Genomic DNA, 18,789 nt, shown 5'->3' with positions numbered 1-18,789 from the left:
ATCTCTATGGTATCGTCAGTTACCAACAGGTGGTTGGTGAAATAGTGTTGCCGTTAGCGTTAATACCGTTAATAGTGTTGCCGAACATATTACTGAAGCGAGCCCTCGAGGCTCCCTTAGAATATTTAGTCAACACGGGCCTACATTCAAGGTTGCAAAAGGGACCTTCGAAGCCAAACGTGTGTATACTCGCATAGGACTGCCTCTCCTCTTCCGTTTCCGTCGGAGCAAAGTAACAGGCTGGAGAACTCTCTGTATTTCCTGAATATATTTATCCCCCTCTCTCTTTATTAAAACAAAACATCGCTTCGCATAAATTTCAGCGTGGGATCTGCATAATAATTTTATAACTTCGTGTGGCTGGAAGAAGAAACCAACGCGTAATTTTTTCAATGTCGTGTAGATGCAGCGCCAAGCTGTTGTAGAAAATTAATTAGTCCTGCTTTCGTGCAGCCATTCTTCGGTTATGCAGGTGAACTTGAATCGGTTCAAACCGTTATATTATCGTCCCGAGGTTGAACCGCAACTTAATCTTTTTTGCCAAACTGAAACGAAAACCGTAACAAAGTAAAAGCTTTCTGTGCTACACTCTATTCAAAGCACGCGAAAACGAACGTAACATATTACGACGCATCGTATTGGATGTGTCACCCCCCACGCGGTCGCATATATGACTAATTATGCCTCCAGTTTTAAATCCGCGTTTATTTCTGTATCAGTCGAGGTGGCCAGCGACCAAATGCTCTTTATTGCTGAACGTACAGTGCTTTTATAGCCGCAAGGGGTGTGGCAACCAAGGCGCATATCTAATCTAGGCGAGCACGATGAATCGCTGCACCAGGCATGGCACGTGCGTCATTCCCGATACATCTTCCCTCCTGTGGAGAATAGATGCCAAGTACTTGGTTGAAATTGCGGTCGTACCGCAGCCGCTGCGGTGGTCTCCTATCTCTGGTAGATCGGCGCAATGTAAGAGCCTGCGGAGCCGTTGAGCTCACAGTCGGTCCAGTCGTAGTCACGGGCGGCGGCGCCTGCGGAATGTTCTCGGAGCTCACAGGCGAGTCTCCAGTTGCAGCAGGTGTCGTGGGTTGCAGTGCTTCACACGCTCGTTCGCTCTCCCGGTCGTCACATTCGAGGGCTTCTTGCTGGAACAGCTCACCAGTTGGAAGCAGATGCTGTCGGTTGCGACGTAGCACTCTGTTGTCCTCGGTAACTACTCGATAAGACCTCGGTGCAACTGCTTCGGTAACTTGAGCTCGGCGATTCCATGTCTTTTCCTGTACTCTCACGACATCGCCGGTATTGAGAGGTGGTAACGTTCTCCCCCGAGTGTCTGCCTGGGCTCGCTTGAATACTGGTATGCTTGGCTGCTGCCTGAAGTCTGGGAGTAGAGTGCGAAGCCTCCTGCCCTGCAAGAGTTCACCAGGGGAGCGGCCATCTTCGAGCGGAGTGGATCCGTAGTTGAGCAACCCCAGCCAGAAGTCTTGTTTTGTTTCTTCCGTTTTCTTTAGGATTCTTTTCACAATCTGAACCCCCTTCTCAGCGAGTCCATTCGATCGCGGGAACTCGGGGCTCGACGTGACGTGGCTGAAGTCGTACCTGGACGCAAAAAGAGCAAATTCATAAGACGAAAACTGCGGCCCATTGTCCGTGTGGACTTCCATTGGAATGCCGTATCTTGAAAAGATGGCGCTCAACTTCTCAATTACGGCACTGGATGTTGTACGAGTCAGCTTCTCCACTTCCGGGAAGTTCGAATGGGCATCAAAAACGGACAGGTACGAGCTGCCTCCGTACTGAAAAATGTCAACGCCCACGCGGTACCATGCATGGGCCGGTGTAGGTCTGATCATAAAAGGCTCACTTTGCTGTTTGTACGTATATTTGCGGCAAACTGCACAACTCTGCAACAGGTTTTTGATATCAGAGTTCAGCCCTGGCCAGAACACTAGGCCCCTGGCTCTTGCTTGGCACTTGTTCAAGCCCATGTGTCCCTCATGAATACGTTCGAGAACTTCGTTTCGCATTGACTTCGGGACTACAACTTTGCTGCCTTTAAATACAATGCCTTTAATCAATGAGAGCTCGGACGCGAATGGCTTCATTATACCCACAATGTCACCGTGGCCATTAATGTAGCGCATCACTGACTGCAAGTCCTGATCATTCGCCGTTGCTTTGGCCAGACGGGCCAGTGTTCTAGCGCTTACCAAGGTTGACATGACTGCAACCGCGTGGACCTCCACATCTTCCGTGTCGTCGGAGTAGTCCTTAGTCGCTGTCCCTGGAGCCCTTGATAGCATGTCTGCGAGAAAGAATTTCTTTCCTGGTACATACTGCAGTTCAAAATCATAAGCCATTAGCCTCAAGAAAAAACGTTGAAGCCTGGGTGGCATATCACTGATTCCTTTCGCTGCAACACCAAGCAGTGGACGGTGGTCAGTCTCGATAACAGTTTTACGTCCGTATACGAAGTGATGAAATTTTTCACAACCGAACGTTATCCCCAATGCTTCCTTTTCAATCTGCGAGTACCTCTGCTCCGAGTTGGCCATTACACGCGAGGCATAAGCGACTGGCCGCCAGTTTTCACCGTGGCGCTGTAAAAGAGCAGCCCCCAAACCATTCTTTGATGCATCTGCCACGATTTTATTTTCTCTGGCTGGGTTGAAAATAGCTAGGAGAGGCGCACTGCTAAGCATGTCGCAGATCATCCTCCACTCACTAGCGTGGTTTTCGGTCCACTCGAAGACAGAGTCCTTTTTGATGAGGCTGCGAAGAAGCGTAGTACGTTCTGCGAGATTAGGCAAGTACTTGCTGAAATAATTTGCTACTCCTAGCATTCTGTGGACAGCGGCTTTATCCGTTGGGCATGGAGTCTCCCTTAACGACTGCGTCAACGCCGGGTTAGGCTTTATTCCCTCGTGGCTAATGATGTCACCCAAGAATTTAATTTCAGTCACTCCAACCTTGCACTTTTCAGCGTTGAAAGTTAAGCCTGCTTTTTCTGCCACTTGCAGCACTTTCCGCAGGCGCGCATCGTGTTCTTCCTTAGACGAGCCCCATATTAGAATATCATCAATGTACACTCTCACACCCCGACAGCCGTCAAATATTTCGCTCAGGATTTTCTGGAAAACTTCCGGGGCTGATGAGATTCCGAACGGGAGCCTCAAAAACCGGTAACGCCCGAACGGAGTACCGAACGTGCATATATTTGCTGTGGAGTCATCCAAAGGTACCTGATGAAACCCCGCCCTTGCATCGAGGAGCGTGAAGTACTTAGCGCCGGCGAGCTCAGCTTCTATGTCCTCGCGTCTTGGCATCTGATAATGCTCTCGCTGTATGCACTCGTTGATACTTCTAGGGTCCATGCAAACCCGTATTTTTCCGTCTTTCTTCCGCACGATAACCAAAGGGCTCACCCAGTCTGTCGGTTTCTGGACCCTCTCAATGATGCCACTTCGCTGCATGCGCTCCAGCTCCTCCCTCAGAGGTTCCCTCAGCGCCAAGGGCACCCGCCGAGCTGGCTGGACAACTGGCGTCGCATCCTTGCGTAGGACCATTTTATACTGGCGACTCACGCAGCCTGTTCCCTGAAAAAGCTGGCGGAATTCGGTTAGAACGTCCTCACTGCCGCCCGCTGTGGTGCTTCCTTCTTTTACAGCATCCACTGCACGTGACACCAGACCAAGCGACTCGCATGCTAGTAGTCCCAGTATTGCTTGGTTGCCCTTTTTGACGACATAGAAGTTGACGTCCTTCGACCGGCCGTTCACGGTCACTGGTAGCCTTGCCATACCGAAATGTCGAATGACACCACCGCTGTATGATCGAAGCACCGAAGAGCTCGGTTTCAAATCTGCTGCCGTCTTGCAACGTCGGTAGATAGAGTAGGGCAGCAAGTTGGCCTGAGATCCCGTGTCCACTTTGAGGTTAACCATCTGGTCAGCCACGTTCACATGTACTACCCAGTCCGCTCTCGCGTCGATGCTCAAGACTGTCACATCGAGAATGTCGAAGCTGTCTTGCTCCTCGCCAACTTCTCGGATTTGCGGGCCCTTCTTGCAGGAAGCTGCGAAATGGTTAACACCTCGGCATATGAAACACGTTTTGCCGAACGCAGGGCATCTACCGGGTATGGCGTGTAAACGATTGCATCTGGTGCATTTCCGAGATTGCTGCATGTCTTGCATCACTTGCTTATCGGGCTGTGCCGACGGTTCCTTTTGTACCGCATCCTCCGCTTTGCGAACCTGCGCAGACCGCTTCCTGACCAGAGCCACGTGCTTATCGGGCTGCGCCCAGGCATTGTTTTGCAGCGATGCTGCTTCCTCCGCTTTGCAAATCTGCTCAGCCTTGGCAAGTGTCAAGTCTTTTTCTTTGAGGAGCTTTTCACGCAGTCGTGGGCTACTGGTGCCAAACACTATTTGGTCGCGGATTAAGGAATCGGCTATTTCCGAAAAATTGCAGCTTCTTGCTTGTTTTCTGAGGTCCCGCAAGAAATGCTTGAATGACTCCCCTTCGCCTTGCACTCTGGATCGGAATATGTACCGCTCATAGACTTCATTATGTTGTTCTTGGCAGTACTCCTTGAATTTCTTAACAACGGTAGCATAATCTTGCTTGTTCTCGTCCCCAAGAAAAAGGAAGTTGTTAAATACCTCCAATGCGTCGTCTCCGGCAGTGCTGAGCAGCAGTGCTGTTTTGGCGGCCGTGGTTCGGGGCTCTTTTGGCGATTCCGTTGCGTCCAGAAAAAGATCGAATTTCTGCTGGAACAATTCCCAGTTCTTGGCGATATTCCCAGACAACAGTAGTGGTTCAGGAAGCTTCAGCAGTTGCTCCATTGTGTTTCCATCGACGTGAGCTATCCCACTTCTGACACCATGTATCAGTCGAGGTGGCCAGCGACCGAATGCTCTTTATTGCTGAACGTACAGTGCTTTTATAGCCGCAAGGGGTGTGGCAACCAAGGCGCATATCTAATCTAGGCGAGCACGATGAATCGCTGCACCAGGCATGGCACGTGCGTCATTCCCGATACAATTTCTTGACTGACTAAAATTTTTTTTAATTCTTTATGAGCATTTACTTGCCAAAATCATGATCCGTATATGATGCACGCTTTAGTGGGAGACTCCGGAATGATTTGGACCACCAGTGGTTGTTTAACATGCACCTAACTCTGAGTACACGGGTGCTTTCGAATTTCGCCCTCATCCAAATGCGACCGCCGTGTTTCGATGGGAACGAAATGTGAAAACACCAATTATAAGCTGCATCGTTCCTCTGAGCATTATACACCAAGTAGGCTAGTAAAAGTGCCACAAGCATTCTGGTTTCATTAGCACCTCATTGTAACAGTTGAATTTTTAAAAAGAACTACATTCTAAATTTAATTTCTGTTCTGTTTTATGTTGGTATATTGGCTGCGCCTAATAGGACCACATTTCTGACAAAAGCCTGGGTAAAAAAAAATTAAGGATGTCCCGATCGGAGGCTTTGAGAAAGGACTGTAGGTAGCGAGTAAAGCACAACACTTGTGTCGCCATGGTGATTTTGTTTTTTTAACTCCGGCGTTGGATGATTCGGTTGGTTATACTGGATTTAAAAGATTTATGTATGTTACCGAGTCGAAGATTCGACATGCACGAGGCAGTTCGCGGTGCGTTATTGCTAAGCGAAATAACAAAGTGTGAATTCGTTGTCAAAGAAGTTCTTGAAAAACGCTGTGGTATGTATATATTTTGCGAAATAAAGAGACGTACAGGTAAATAAAAAAAGTAATTTCATAGATACGAGTTTATTGACGTGATATAAAGGTCAGTGATCTTCACATGTTTGCATATTGTGTTATTCAAGACGAGAAAGCATCAGCAGCTATGGCAAACCAATTTCTGCAACTAAACTCTAATGAATATAGCAGCGCGCACAGGTGAAGCGATTGAGTCACGGAACACAAATGCTTTAGAGCCCAGCTCTTAGGCGCATGTTCCTGCGTTGAGGTTCGGCATTATGTTAAGTGAAGGGGAGGGAGCCTGCGCATGCGCTGAGTCGTTCGCGGCCACGGCATCCTCCAACGCGTGGGTTGGGTGATCTGATCTGGGCTTCCGAAGCGGGGCCAAGGTAGCTTGAGGGGGGAAGGGCTATACCCATGCACGCGGCGTCAGTTACTGAGGTCACTCCGCGGTACCAGCACGTCTGACGTAGTCCACTGATCCTGCAAAGGGCGACGGGAGCGGCTACTAGAAAGGCTCGGTGTGACGCGCTCTTCGGTGTTCTCGTCACTGACACTCGTGACAGGACTTCCTCGGGACGAAGGACTGCTCTCGTGGTTGGTGGAAGGAAAGCGTGAAACGAAGAAGAAGGAGAAGCGTGATAAGACGTGCTTGTTCCGCGACCACTGCTACGATGGCGCGCGAGTAGCGCGCGTCGTTTGCATGAAAGCAAAGCGCTGCATGAGCAAGGGTCTGTCTGCTGAGGCTGCTATGAATCACGCCCACGCATCACCCAAGCGTTGCCTCTCGTGATCTCCCGATTGGCGAGGCAGTCGCACGACACTCCGCTCCGTTTGCAGTGTGCCACACCATACAGATTGCCCACGCTAGTTACGCTAGTCTCAAAATTATTCTCTTGATATAAGTCGTGTACCTATATGGTAATAATACAAAATATCCACGCGCGAAATGAACACACGTTATAATGCTGCACTTAAATTTCCCATTAGGCAGTTTCGTAATGTTTTGTGATGTTTTTCTCTTTCTAGTGCACTATTAGAGGTGTAGCGCAGAATGGATCTCCACAAGAAATTGAAAATTCAATCTCAGGACTTGTGGCAATACTTCTGAATAGCCTTGGTTTGGGTGAGTCCCATATATTTGTTCCGTTTTGGTAACACGTTTAAGCACACATGAAGGTAAGCCTTAATATTGAGAGTGCCTGTGCAAGGCGAAAGAGAGAGAGAGAAGGGAAGACGGAAAGGCAGGGAGGTTAACCAGACTGAGTCCAGTTTGCTACCCAACACGTGGGGAGGGGAATGGGGAGTGAAAGAGGAAGAGAGAGAACTTAGGTGAAGGATGTCTATAGTCGGGCACTCAAGTATGTTACCCTCAGGTAGCGAAAATCGCTCGAACTGCTTCCTGGGCCAATGAACTATGAGGCCGGACTCCCAAGATCTTCACTTCCGTAAATGGCCTGCCATCCAGTCTATTTAAGGCACACTGGAGAGTCTCACGTTGATTATCGAAGCGAGAACAGTGGCACAGAAGGTGACTGATGGTCTCTTCACAATTGCACTTAGCGCACATTGGTGAATCCGCCATTTCAATACGATAGCTGTAGGAGTTTGTGAATGCTACTCCTACCCACAGCCGACACAGCAGTGTTGCGTCACGTCGTGGAAGGTTCCCTGGTAATGTAAGTTTCAGTGATGGGTCGAGGCTGTGTAAACGACACTTAGAGTTCTGTGGTCTATGCCAGCAACCTAACGTAATTGTACTAGCGAGACTGCGAAGCTCTCTTGCAGCGTCGACTCTGGATGAAGGTATAAGTAGTGTCGGTGAGCCAGCCTGGGCACGTCGGGCAGCGTCATCGGCGAGGTGATTACCAACGATGCCACAATGCCTCGGTAGCCACTGAAATATGATATCATGTCCTCTTTCAGATGCGCAATGGCAGGTTTTGTTGATTTGTGACACCAGCTGTTCATAATTGCCACGTCATAAACTTCGCAAGCTCTGGAGGGCTGCTTTCGAGTCACAAAATATTGCCCATTGGTTGGGCGGTTCTTTTTCAATGTATTCGACAGCAGCGCGAAGAGCGGCCAGTTCAGAACCTGTAGATGTCGTTACGTGTGAAGTCTTAAACTTGATGACGACCGATTGAGACGGTAGAACAACGGCTCCCGTAGAATTTTCCGAGACGGAACCATCCATGTAAACATGAATTCGATTAGCGTATGAACAATGCAGAAGTTCCAATGTGATCTGCTTCAGAGCCGCGGTGGTCAGGCTAGCTTTCTTCACTATTCCTGGAACAGCAAGGTACACAGGAGGCTTCTTCAAGCACCACATAGGGGATGGCGTTCTTGTTGCGGGTGAGTGCCTCAAACACAAAGAGTGCCGGTTAGCCGCAATTGATCTGGAGAACGCTGCCTTGGGTCTTTTCTCAGGCAAGCGAGCGAGATGGTGGTCAGGGACTCTGGATATATGGCGAACATGCACCCGGAGTGCGTCGATATCTATATAGGTCCTTATTGGGTGGTCTCTCGCGGTGGCAATTGTTGCCACGGTTGAAGCATTTCGAGGTAGCCCCAGACATGTTCGAAGGGCTTGGCCTTGAATCCTCTGTAGGACATGGATGGTAGCTTTGTTAGCATTGGACAGCACTGGTGTGCTGTATCGCAAGTATCCTAGGAAGAGCGTCCTGTATAGTTGAAGCATAGATGCCACGGATGTGCCCCACGTTTTACCGGCAAGAAACCTTAGTATATGCGAGATAGAAGTAAGCCTCTTCTTCAAGTATGTGATGTGGGGGCTCCATGAAACGTCTCTGTCTATATTACCGCCTAGGAATCGGTGAGCTTTTGCGTAGGAAATTGGTTGGTGGTCAATAAAAATGGGTATACCAAGTCATGGGCTTGTGGGTAAAGGCCACTAAGGCGCACTTCTCAGCCGAAATGCTGAGGCCATGCGCACGCAGGTACGATGATGTTAGGGTCACTGCTTTTTGGAGCCGTGCGCGCACCTGGAGACGTGTAACTGCAGAGGCCCATATGCATATATCTTCAGCATATATGGAAAACGTTTACTGATTCGGAGCTATCTATTCGAAAGATCCTTCTTTGTGCACAGCGCAGATGGCCGAACTGCTGACAATTACACTTACCGCTGCGTCCCTCAGGGTGGGGTTCTTAGCCCCACTTTGTTCAACATTGCAATCCTTGGCCTTGCCGACGTTCTACTCCGCGCGCTGAAAGTGCACTTGCTCAAAGTGCACATTAGTATGCCCACGTGACAGGGGGTATTGCTCTTGGCGATGGGCATTGTCTACACAGAAACATTGAAATGCAATATCGACTAATTACCGTTACTTTTACCGCATATTTGCAAAAGTATATTTAGCGGCGCGTATTAGAATTCGCCAATTGTAACTGCTGAGTTCGCAAGACATGTACGCTCAGAATGGTTTCTAAGAATGGCACTGGTTTCAAGAAATGCGCACTCAGAATATGTGACGAACTACGCTGGTGTTCTGGGAAGTAAGAGCTTCAATAGATCAAAGTGCGTGTTTCTAAAAGCTCAAGTGATGGAACGGTAAAAAGTTTACGTCAAGTTTAAGCTCACTTATCTCATAAGTTCTGCTTGTTTCAAAAGCTTCCTAGTGGATGGGCCTTGAAGACTCAGTGGCATCCGTTCACAAACTGTATCAAATCAGTTGAACATATTGATTTCTTTTGCAAGTAGTGTCCGCGCATTTTCAAGTAATTCAGCTCGATAAATGGATTCGGGCTATAACCTACCCGTTATTTTTATCTGTTGTCATTAAATGACCACTTTGCATTCCCCGCCTGCCCTTTGTTATTATTTGAGCTCAATAATATTGATCTTAAGGTACATCCACGCTAGCGACAAAAACGCCACTGTCGCACGCGGCAAGGTTCACGAAAAGCGGCAGCAACGACCGGCAAACGCGCGAATGGGTGCGAAACACAATTTTTTGCGGCAGCCGCAAGACGAGCACCAATAAGAAGCGAGCCACGCTATTGTGGCGCCACCTGTCGCATAAGCCAAGAATCATAATTTATGGGCTGGGAGATTGGACAGTGACACGCACGCTCTTAAATCTGAGAGGCCATTTCCAGTCAAGGGGGCTGTTTTTGCTCAGCCTTCCCACACCGCCACCGAGATGTCGACAAACAAGTCGCCTCTCAATGGAGGCGTTTTTGAAAACCGTTCGCGGATATGCGTGCCTCTATGACAAATCGAACGTTGGTTTTAAGGACAACGAGCTGCACGCAAACCACTGGTACATAATTGTCTAGCAGTTTTGGCATGGCAGCTGAGTAATTGGTGAAGGCGGCGAAGCAGAGTGTGCGCCTGGCCCTCAGTGTCCTGCGCACTAAAACTTTCTCGTCCGCTTTCTGGCTCGTCAGCGTCGCACAAGTAAAGAACAAATAAGTATTATAGTGTTCACAGTCACTAGTAGCTCCTCGTCCGTATCAGACATGCCTGAGCAGGACCGGCAGTGGCGCAAAGAAACACAGACACTTATGATGGAAGACGAAATCGGCAGAACAGAGAGCGCGTTGTCACGAGAAATATCGAATGGAACGAGACAACGCGGGACACCGCGCGCCGTTGCCGCGTGCCGTAAAACGCGACTGTGGAGTTGCCCGCACGTGTCTGCCGCGCGGGCGCTTGCCGCGTGTGGCGTGTCGCGCGCGATGTTGTCGCTAGTGTGGACGTACCTTTACGGCATCTAGTATCTTCAACTCTTTTGGGGACCAGGTTAGTGTATAAGCTATAAAATTTAAGGATTCTTCAACTGGCTTGTACCATTATATATTCCAAACATCTTCAGTAGAGAATTTGAGAGTGTGTATTCACAAAGCATTTCGCTCGGTAGGGCACTGTGAAGAATAAGTTTCGGCCAATCGTTACCGGCAGTAAATAGTAGACGCCAGCAAGAGAGAACCCCTAAAAGTTAAGTTTTCTGAAATGAGGAACGATGTTTCCACATTTCCTTCCTTTCCAACACATTCAACGCGAAAGAAAGAAAGGAAAATTAAGTCCCCTTAGCACGAACGGCTGGTTCGGATAAGCCGAGCTTCCGCAGTCGTCACGGACGCCTGCTAATCGGATCTGCGAGAAGCCTGCACCTACAGAGTTGGATAAGGAAGCTATGCGAGCAAAAAAAAAAGAAAGTCGTGTTTCTGTGGATATAAGGAATTACGCCAGCACCGACGATGATGTGGAAGCATTTGGGGCCGACACGAAACAAACAGAATTGGGGAGTAAATAGGTAACGAACGGGGGTCACTTTCCAGGAGTCAAAAGAACCAGCCATGTTCCAATGTGATGCATATGCAGATGCGCCGAATAGTTTGCTATTTTTGACTAGTGTGAAGTCACTGCAACATTTTCGCGTGAACTACGTGAAATGGAAGTGTTTTTACAGCCCACAGTTATTTGCTACTGCGCCGGGAAAGCGCAATTACTCAATGCATGAAAAGCATGAAGCTAAATTTTAAATCGTAGAAATCCAATAAACGTTTCTGTCTACGTATGTCGTTCTTCCTTTTCAATGCTGGTTCTTGTATTTTTCTATCGTGGATATTTGGACGCACAAGGAATAGGAGATTTTTCATTCAGTGGATCTGTTCTGCTAAGGTGTACATAACATACATTCCTGGTATATATTCCTGGTACCGTAACGTTCCTCTTAACGACAGTCTATTGAGTAAACTGAAAGGTATCTGCCAATCAATAGTAAATCGAGAAAAAAAAAACAGCTGCGTTTGTTAGGTGTGAGACCTTTGTAATCACATTAATTCTTTTGTATTTCCTGAAAAAAAAAGCAGATAACATTGAATGCCAGAATAATTACATTAGCCTTAGTAGAAAATATCTTTCAATTCAGGTTACTAATACATAAAGTATGTGGTTATTTGCGTATTTTTGAGACCTTTCTCTCTAATTTTCCTAAATATTGCTTCGAGAGCTCTTATTTTGTCGCTGTGAAGTGCAACAAGCTACCGTGGAAACGTTGCCACGGAACAAATCTGTTTCCGAAAGAGGATCATATTCAATTTCACCCAATAAGCTGTGCATCAAAGATGCCAACGAACCAATATAGCAGATGTGGTTGCCTTTGAAACTGACACGCTTAAGCATTCTAACGACTATAGTGCCCGCACTTCAGTACGGGTGAGTACTACGTCGTCTATCTTATGAATTGCATTCAAGCTACCCCTCCATTGCTTCAAAGAAGTGGAAATAAAAAAGAAATCTTGTTACTAACTGGACATTGGCACATATGCGTGAAACTATTTCGCTTGTGAAAGCTGCTGGAAGAATAGCTACAATGAAAACGGTACGCATAAGGTGCCTGCAGTAGGGTGATGTGCTGATTATTCAGGGTGGAAATAAAGAGCAAGGCACTGGGGTAAAAGGCACTCATTGGAGTGCATTTAGTGTCATCTTCTTCGAGCTATTGTGGGAGGTTATTCTCTGTCTACAGTGCTAAGAACACACACGCTATTTCCAGCACAACGAAACATATTGTTTTACTGATGCAGACAAACACATATGTGCACACACAAAAAAGAAGTTAGGTGGAGGCATTTGCCACGTTAGTTACTGTTCCTACTAAGAAAACAGACATCACAAGTGATCACTTAGAGCGACGTGCATATTTCACCTATCATATTTGAACATATTCTGCGTTTACTGCTGCACCGTACTATTCGAAGTTTCGCAGAAATACCACATTTTATCATTTGCATCGTTCAGCATAACAATTGCAATAATTAATTTCTTTGTATTTAAGAGAAAAAATGCGAGGTGTGATTTCTTTATGGGGAGGCAAGTCGCTGCGGGGACGGCGCTAGCGTAAACTTCTTTCACACTACGCTCGTAGCCGCAGAAAGCAGCCGTTGAGGGACGGGTGCCGTGCATTCCAGAGAAGCTGAAAGCATGGGGCATCAACCCATTAGTGGCTTCTTTTTGCAGCCGCAGGCAGGCAGTGACACAAGTTTATGCTAGCGCTGACTTCGCAGCTGCCGTTTCTCGCATAAACGAAAGCATCTTCTGTATATTTTCTTTAACAAAACTGGCAAGTGTGTAACAAGTGTGGCACCGAATGATGTAGTCTGCAAAGTGCGATATTTCAGCGATATTTGTGCAAGAACAGTGCAGCCGTAAGCGAAAATATAATGTTTCTCGGGCACATTATTCGAAATAAACACGTCCCAGTAAAACCGCTAGGAATGGAATCAAAATAAACGCGTGGACAGAACAAACGTTTTCCTGATTGCAGCAATTTACTCCAACTTACGCTTCAAAGATCTGGATGATATTTGTTTTGTTAACTTAAGCAGACAAAATGCATGCTGCAAACTTTGATGAAGCAAAGAAAGAGACATGGCAATCATATTCAGGAGAAAAGCAAATATTGTGGCTGTTAGTGAAATCCTGTTTTGGATGCAACCTTTTCAGATCGATAAGAAAGGCAGCCAAACCAGAAATTTTAACTGTCTGTGGCAACCATGGCAAATTCAATATCACTGATAGCATAGTCATCGCTCTTCCACAATAAACTAGGCTCTTGCAAAAGCATTTGTACTTCAAGGTGTATAACCAATCAATTTATCTATGCTCATAAACGCTTGGGGACATATGCAAACAAACAATATTTTTGGTAACGCTGGTTTATCTGACATTTTTGCCATGTTTAACATACACTAGCCAGCCCAGCTGAGAAGCCTCGAGTATCACATATCATCATGACGAAGCAACTAAATCATATGAGCGGCTCCATTCTCTTGAAAATGTCTAATTTTCCAAAATACTTGAAATACAACATAAGAATAATTCAACAGTTACTGAGGTCTGCGAGCACGTGCTGAAGTGGGATTATATCCACATCTGGTAGTGCAGTTTTGCATCTCCAGCCACAACGAAAACATTTTTCTCCAGTGACATCATTCACTTGGAAAACATAGCGTTAGTCGGTGTCACCAAGCTTTTCTGATTACGTAATCTATGAAGGTAATGGATACATATAGAAAATGCTTCGTATGGTGCGTTTCATGTGTATTAACTGTACACGTTATCATAATGTTTTGCATTACGACTTGTGGACTGCCTCATTTCATGCAGACTTCCTAGTGAAGAATTTCCGTTCGAGCGGTCACTGGGGTGAGCGCAACCGTGTCTGCAAAGATCCCATCCACCTCAACATAGGCGATGTTGGACTTCTTGGTAAGGTAGGTGCACGCAATCCACATTCACAAACCGTCCTTCATACTAATATCGAAGGGAATGAAGCATAGTAAAATATTTAGCGCGCACAATTGACAAGGACACAGTGAAGGGTGACACATGAGCGCTTACTCACAACTATTTTATTTACTCACAACTATTTTGTTTTGAGATAAAAACAAACTAACACGGCAAATCACAAAGCATTTCATATCAAAAAGTGCGCTGAAAAATGAATAAGCCTACCATCGGTTGCAATCACTGAAAATGAATTTGCTTTCCTAAATACAGGATGAACCTTCTTAATCTGTTTTTAATCTGTTTCTGTTTTACTGACCACTCTTGTTGCGCATGCTCAGCGCTGATAGCTGGGATATATATATGTACTTTAATAAAATAAAATAGTTGTGAGTAAGCTCTCGTGTGTCACCCTTTACTGTGTCCTTGTCAATTGTGCGCACTAAATATTTTACTATGAATTCGTACCAACTCGCCCAACTATCAGTTTTGCTGCAGGGAATGAAGCCTATTCGGGTGACTGGGTAGAAAAAAATGACCCTGATACTTACGCATAATTACCAACAAAGGACTCCACTTTCATCTCTATAGACAAATATCACATTGAATATCCCAAAAATATGCAACTGTTCCTACGCCGCTCCTGTATACAGTAATTCGACATGCACGCTGAAGGGCGCTTAAGGGCACTTGTCGATTTACAGTAATAAGTGTTCTGTACGTTTTCTGAACTTTCTTAGCGTAAAAATGTTTTGTGTGGGGTACAAGGACACATCTGCATGTACATATATATCATCATCATCATCATCATCATCATCATCAGCCTGGTTACGCCCACTGCAGGGCAAAGGCCTCTCCCATATTTCTCCAACAACCCCGGTCATGTACTAATTGTGGCCATGCCGTCCCTGCAAACTTCTTAATCTCATCCGCCCACCTAACTTTCTGCCGTCCCCTGCTACGCTTCCCTTCCCTTGGAATCCAGTCCGTAACCCTTAATGACCATCGGTTATCTTCCCTCCTCATTACATGTCCTGCCCATGCACATTTCTTTTTCTTGATTTCAACTAAGATGTCATTAACTCGCGTTTGTTCCCTCACCCAATCTGCTCTTTTCTTATCCCTTAACGTTACACCTATCATTCTTCTTTGCATAGCTCGTTGCATCGTCCTCAGTTTGAGTAGAACCCTTTTCGTAAGCCTTTAGGTTTCTGTCCCGTAGGTGAGTACTGGTAAGACACAGCTATTATACACTTTTCTCTTGAGGGATAATGGCAACCTGCTGTTCATGATCTGAGAATGCCTGCCAAACGCACCCCAGCCCATTCTTATTCTTCTGATTATTTCTGTCTCATGATCCGGATCCGCAGTCACTACCTGCCCTAAGTAGATGTATTCCCTTACGACTTCCAGTGCCTCGCTGCCTATTGTAAATTGCTGTTCTCTTCCGAGACTGTTGAACATTACTTTAGTTTTCTGCAGAATAATTTTTAGACCCACTCTTTTGCTTTGCCTCTCCAGGTCAGTGAGCATACGTTGCAGTTGGTCCCCTGAGTTACTAAGCAAGGCAATATCATCAGCGAATCGCAAGTTACTAAGGTATTCTGCATTAACTTTTATCCCCATTTCTTCCCAATCCTGGTCTCTGAATACCTCCTGTAAACACGCTGTGAATAGCATTGGAGAGATCGTATCTCCCTGTCTGACGCCTTTCTTTATAGGGATTTTGTTGCTTTCTTTGTGGAGGACTACGGTGGCTGTGGAGCCGCTATAGATATCTTCCAGTATTTTTACATATGGCTCATCTACACCCTGATTCCGTAATGCCTCCATGACTGCTGAGGTTTCGAGTGAATTAAACGCTTTCTCGTAATCAATGAAAGCTATATATAAGGGTTGGTTATATTCTGGACATTTCTCTATCACTTGATTGATAGTGTGAATATGGTCTATTGTTGAGTAGCCTTTACGGAATCCTGCCTGGTCCTTTGGTTGACAGAAGTCTAAGGTGTTCCTGATTCTATTTGCGATTACCTTAGTAAATACTTTGTAGGCAACGGACAGTAAGCTGATCAGTCTATAATTTTTCAAGTCATTGGCATCCCCTTTCTTATGGATTAGGATTATGTTAGCGTTCTTCCAAGATTCCGGTACGCTCGAGGTTATGAGGCATTGCGTATACTGGGTGGACAGTTTCTCTAGAACAATCTGACCACCATCCTTCAACAAATCTGCTGTTATCTGATCCGCCCCAGCTGCCTTCCCCCGTTGCATAGCTCCTAAGGCTTTGTTTACTTCTTCTGGCATTACCTGTGGGATTTCGAATTCCTCTAGGCTATTCTCTCTTGCACTATATATGTGTGTGTGTGTGTGTGTGTGTGTGTGTGTGTGTGTGTGTGTGTGTGTGTGTGTGTGTGTGTGTGTGTGTGTGTGTGTGTGTGTGTGTGCACATGTCAATACCTACTTATCCTTCCTCGAGGAATGTATCTCACCCGCTAACAACTTTGTTATTGCTCAGCGCTAGAGGCGCCTCCATGATTTGCAGCGTACCAGGATGTTATCGTTGCCTTTATCTGTTGTATATGTTATTCCCGAACCTGGTATTTCCAGGTTGCCTACGTGACACCAGTTGTGTAGTAGTTTCTGAAATACACAGGGCCACCAGCGATTACCCTGCAACATTCCATGAGTCTGGTATAAAAGCTGACGCACTTGACCCGCCGACAAAATTTTCTATGATTGCCGACTGTGCTCGCGACTATCGTTGTGCTTAACTGTTTCTTGTTTTTCTTGGCACAGGCTCGCCCAATAAAGAGTTTTTCAACTGTGCTCTTTATCGTCGCTACAACGCCACATGCCGGTACTGGTACCGGTACTTGTGCATTCATGTACCCGGATGCCCCCATCAAACCCACACACCGAAATTAACACCAGCGTCGCGTCTGACCAAGCAGCAAGCCGCAGGCTTCACAACCTGTACCCGGAGTTGAGACTTCTACCTAAAACGACTAGGAAGATCCCTGCCAAGTGAATTATTACCATGACTGACCGAGCATCGTCTGCAACCACCGTATTGGAACAACACAGGTACTCACCAATCTCCCTCATAGCTTCATCCATCGACGCAGAAACCTGGCTCGGGACACGCGAAAGGCTCTCAACCTTCAACAACTAGAACACTGAAGACATGCTTTGATGTGTGCTTCTGCTTAGACGACGCTGCGAAGATGTATTGGGAGAACCGGTAGTGCACATATACAGCGTAGGACCTCTTCTGCGGCAGCCTGTACTCCTCGAAAATATCCGAGGAGAAGAAAGTTGGCGTGCTCATGTGTAGTGTTAAGCAAGAAACTTTCGCCAGAATAATAAGGAACCCCCGGAAGAATACTGTCGAAGAGTCCGGACATCTAGAAAACGTTCGAAATACAGAATAGGCAATAGAATACGCTCCCGACAGACTGAGCCGAAATTCAAGGATTGCATTCCAACTACCTGCGGGAGGCTTTAGGAGCAGTTGTGTGCAAATGAACTGTGCAGGACATTTCCAGCCTCACAGCCACATGTTACATCGATTGCTGCTATTGTCCAGGAAGAAATTCAGGAAGCTCTAAAAGCACCAGAACTGCCGCGGCCTCAGCATAAAGCAACGAGCTACGTAGCTGTCGCCCCCGTGCTCGCCGTCAAGCCAGTCCCCCATGCAGGCGCCAGGGCCCCGTACTGCAGCAGTTCCATCCAAAACAGACACCGCCAGCACTTCCGCCTGTCCGCGCATGCAGTACCCCGAGGACGATCGCCCGTTCTGCTATCGCTGCACAGAAGCTTGCCATGTCTACCGCCTTTTCGCATAGCGCGGCTTCGCGCTTCTAGGTTTTCCCGGGAACGTGCCATGCTCACAGCAAGGTGAACGGCCTCGTGATATCGCCGACTACCTGGAACCCTCCGCGACCATGTCATTCGCCGTCGCCAGGCCACTACCTTTCGCCGCAGAACCTACAATACACTGGCCTTATCCGGGTTCATTCACTTAGCCCACATTCGGAAAATTCAAAGCAACAGCCAATGGAGATGCGGTTGCTGTTTGTCGAAATGTCGAACATCCTCTGCCACCGAAAACGACTCTTTGACATCCCACTCGACGACGTAGCAACGACACGCCGCTGTAAAAACCATGCATCAATGTAAAGACTATGCTGCCTACAGATGACCTCCCGTTGAGATGAAAAAACAACGGGACAATGCCGCGCAGCTGTGATCCGATGCCACGACCTAACCGTAACGCAGCACAAAGAACCGCCAACCTCAACGGGCTTCTCGACGGCCATGCATCCACTGCTTTATTGGATAAAGGAGCCGGCTAACAATTCTCGACGGTAACATTCACCGCCAAGCTAAAGAAAGTCAAGACTGCATGGAAAGGCACCCACATGCGGACAGGGGGAGGACACTTGATAAGGCCCATTTGAATCTGCACGGTAAGGGTTGCAGCGCGTAACCAGATTTACTGTGTGACGTTAGTTATGTCGCCACAATGCTCACGGGACACAATCCTCGACATATATTTTCTAAGCCAATGCTGCGCATTCATTGACTTCAAATCGAAATCAATAACGGTGTCCACGAACCAAGCGATACGACCTCGTATGAGTCTGAGTTCCAGTGCCATTCAAGTCACTATTCTACCTTATGCCAGCATGGCGAAGACATGGCAGACATGGAAGCTGTCGTTGAAAGTGATGAAACACAGCTGCTCGACCGTGAAATCGGCATCGAAATGGAAATTCTGGTATTG

General features: G+C 46.9%; 1 protein-coding gene across 1 annotated transcript in view; it reads left to right on the top strand.

Annotated features, from left to right (window-relative positions):
- The window catches only part of LOC135916833 (uncharacterized), a 166,042-nt gene that overhangs the window by 137,568 nt on the left and 9,685 nt on the right, over window positions 1–18,789 (top strand). Inside the window, exons 11-12 of the mRNA XM_070522027.1 lie at window positions 6,767–6,863; window positions 13,881–13,987. Coding sequence (XP_070378128.1) covers window positions 6,767–6,863; window positions 13,881–13,987 — 204 coding nt within the window. The remainder of the gene's footprint in view (window positions 1–6,766; window positions 6,864–13,880; window positions 13,988–18,789) is intronic.

This window comes from Dermacentor albipictus, chromosome 7 (assembly GCF_038994185.2).
Source record: "Dermacentor albipictus isolate Rhodes 1998 colony chromosome 7, USDA_Dalb.pri_finalv2, whole genome shotgun sequence".
NCBI classification, from domain to species: Eukaryota; Metazoa; Arthropoda; class Arachnida; order Ixodida; family Ixodidae; genus Dermacentor; species Dermacentor albipictus.
This window is presented reverse-complemented; position numbering and strand designations above follow the sequence as displayed.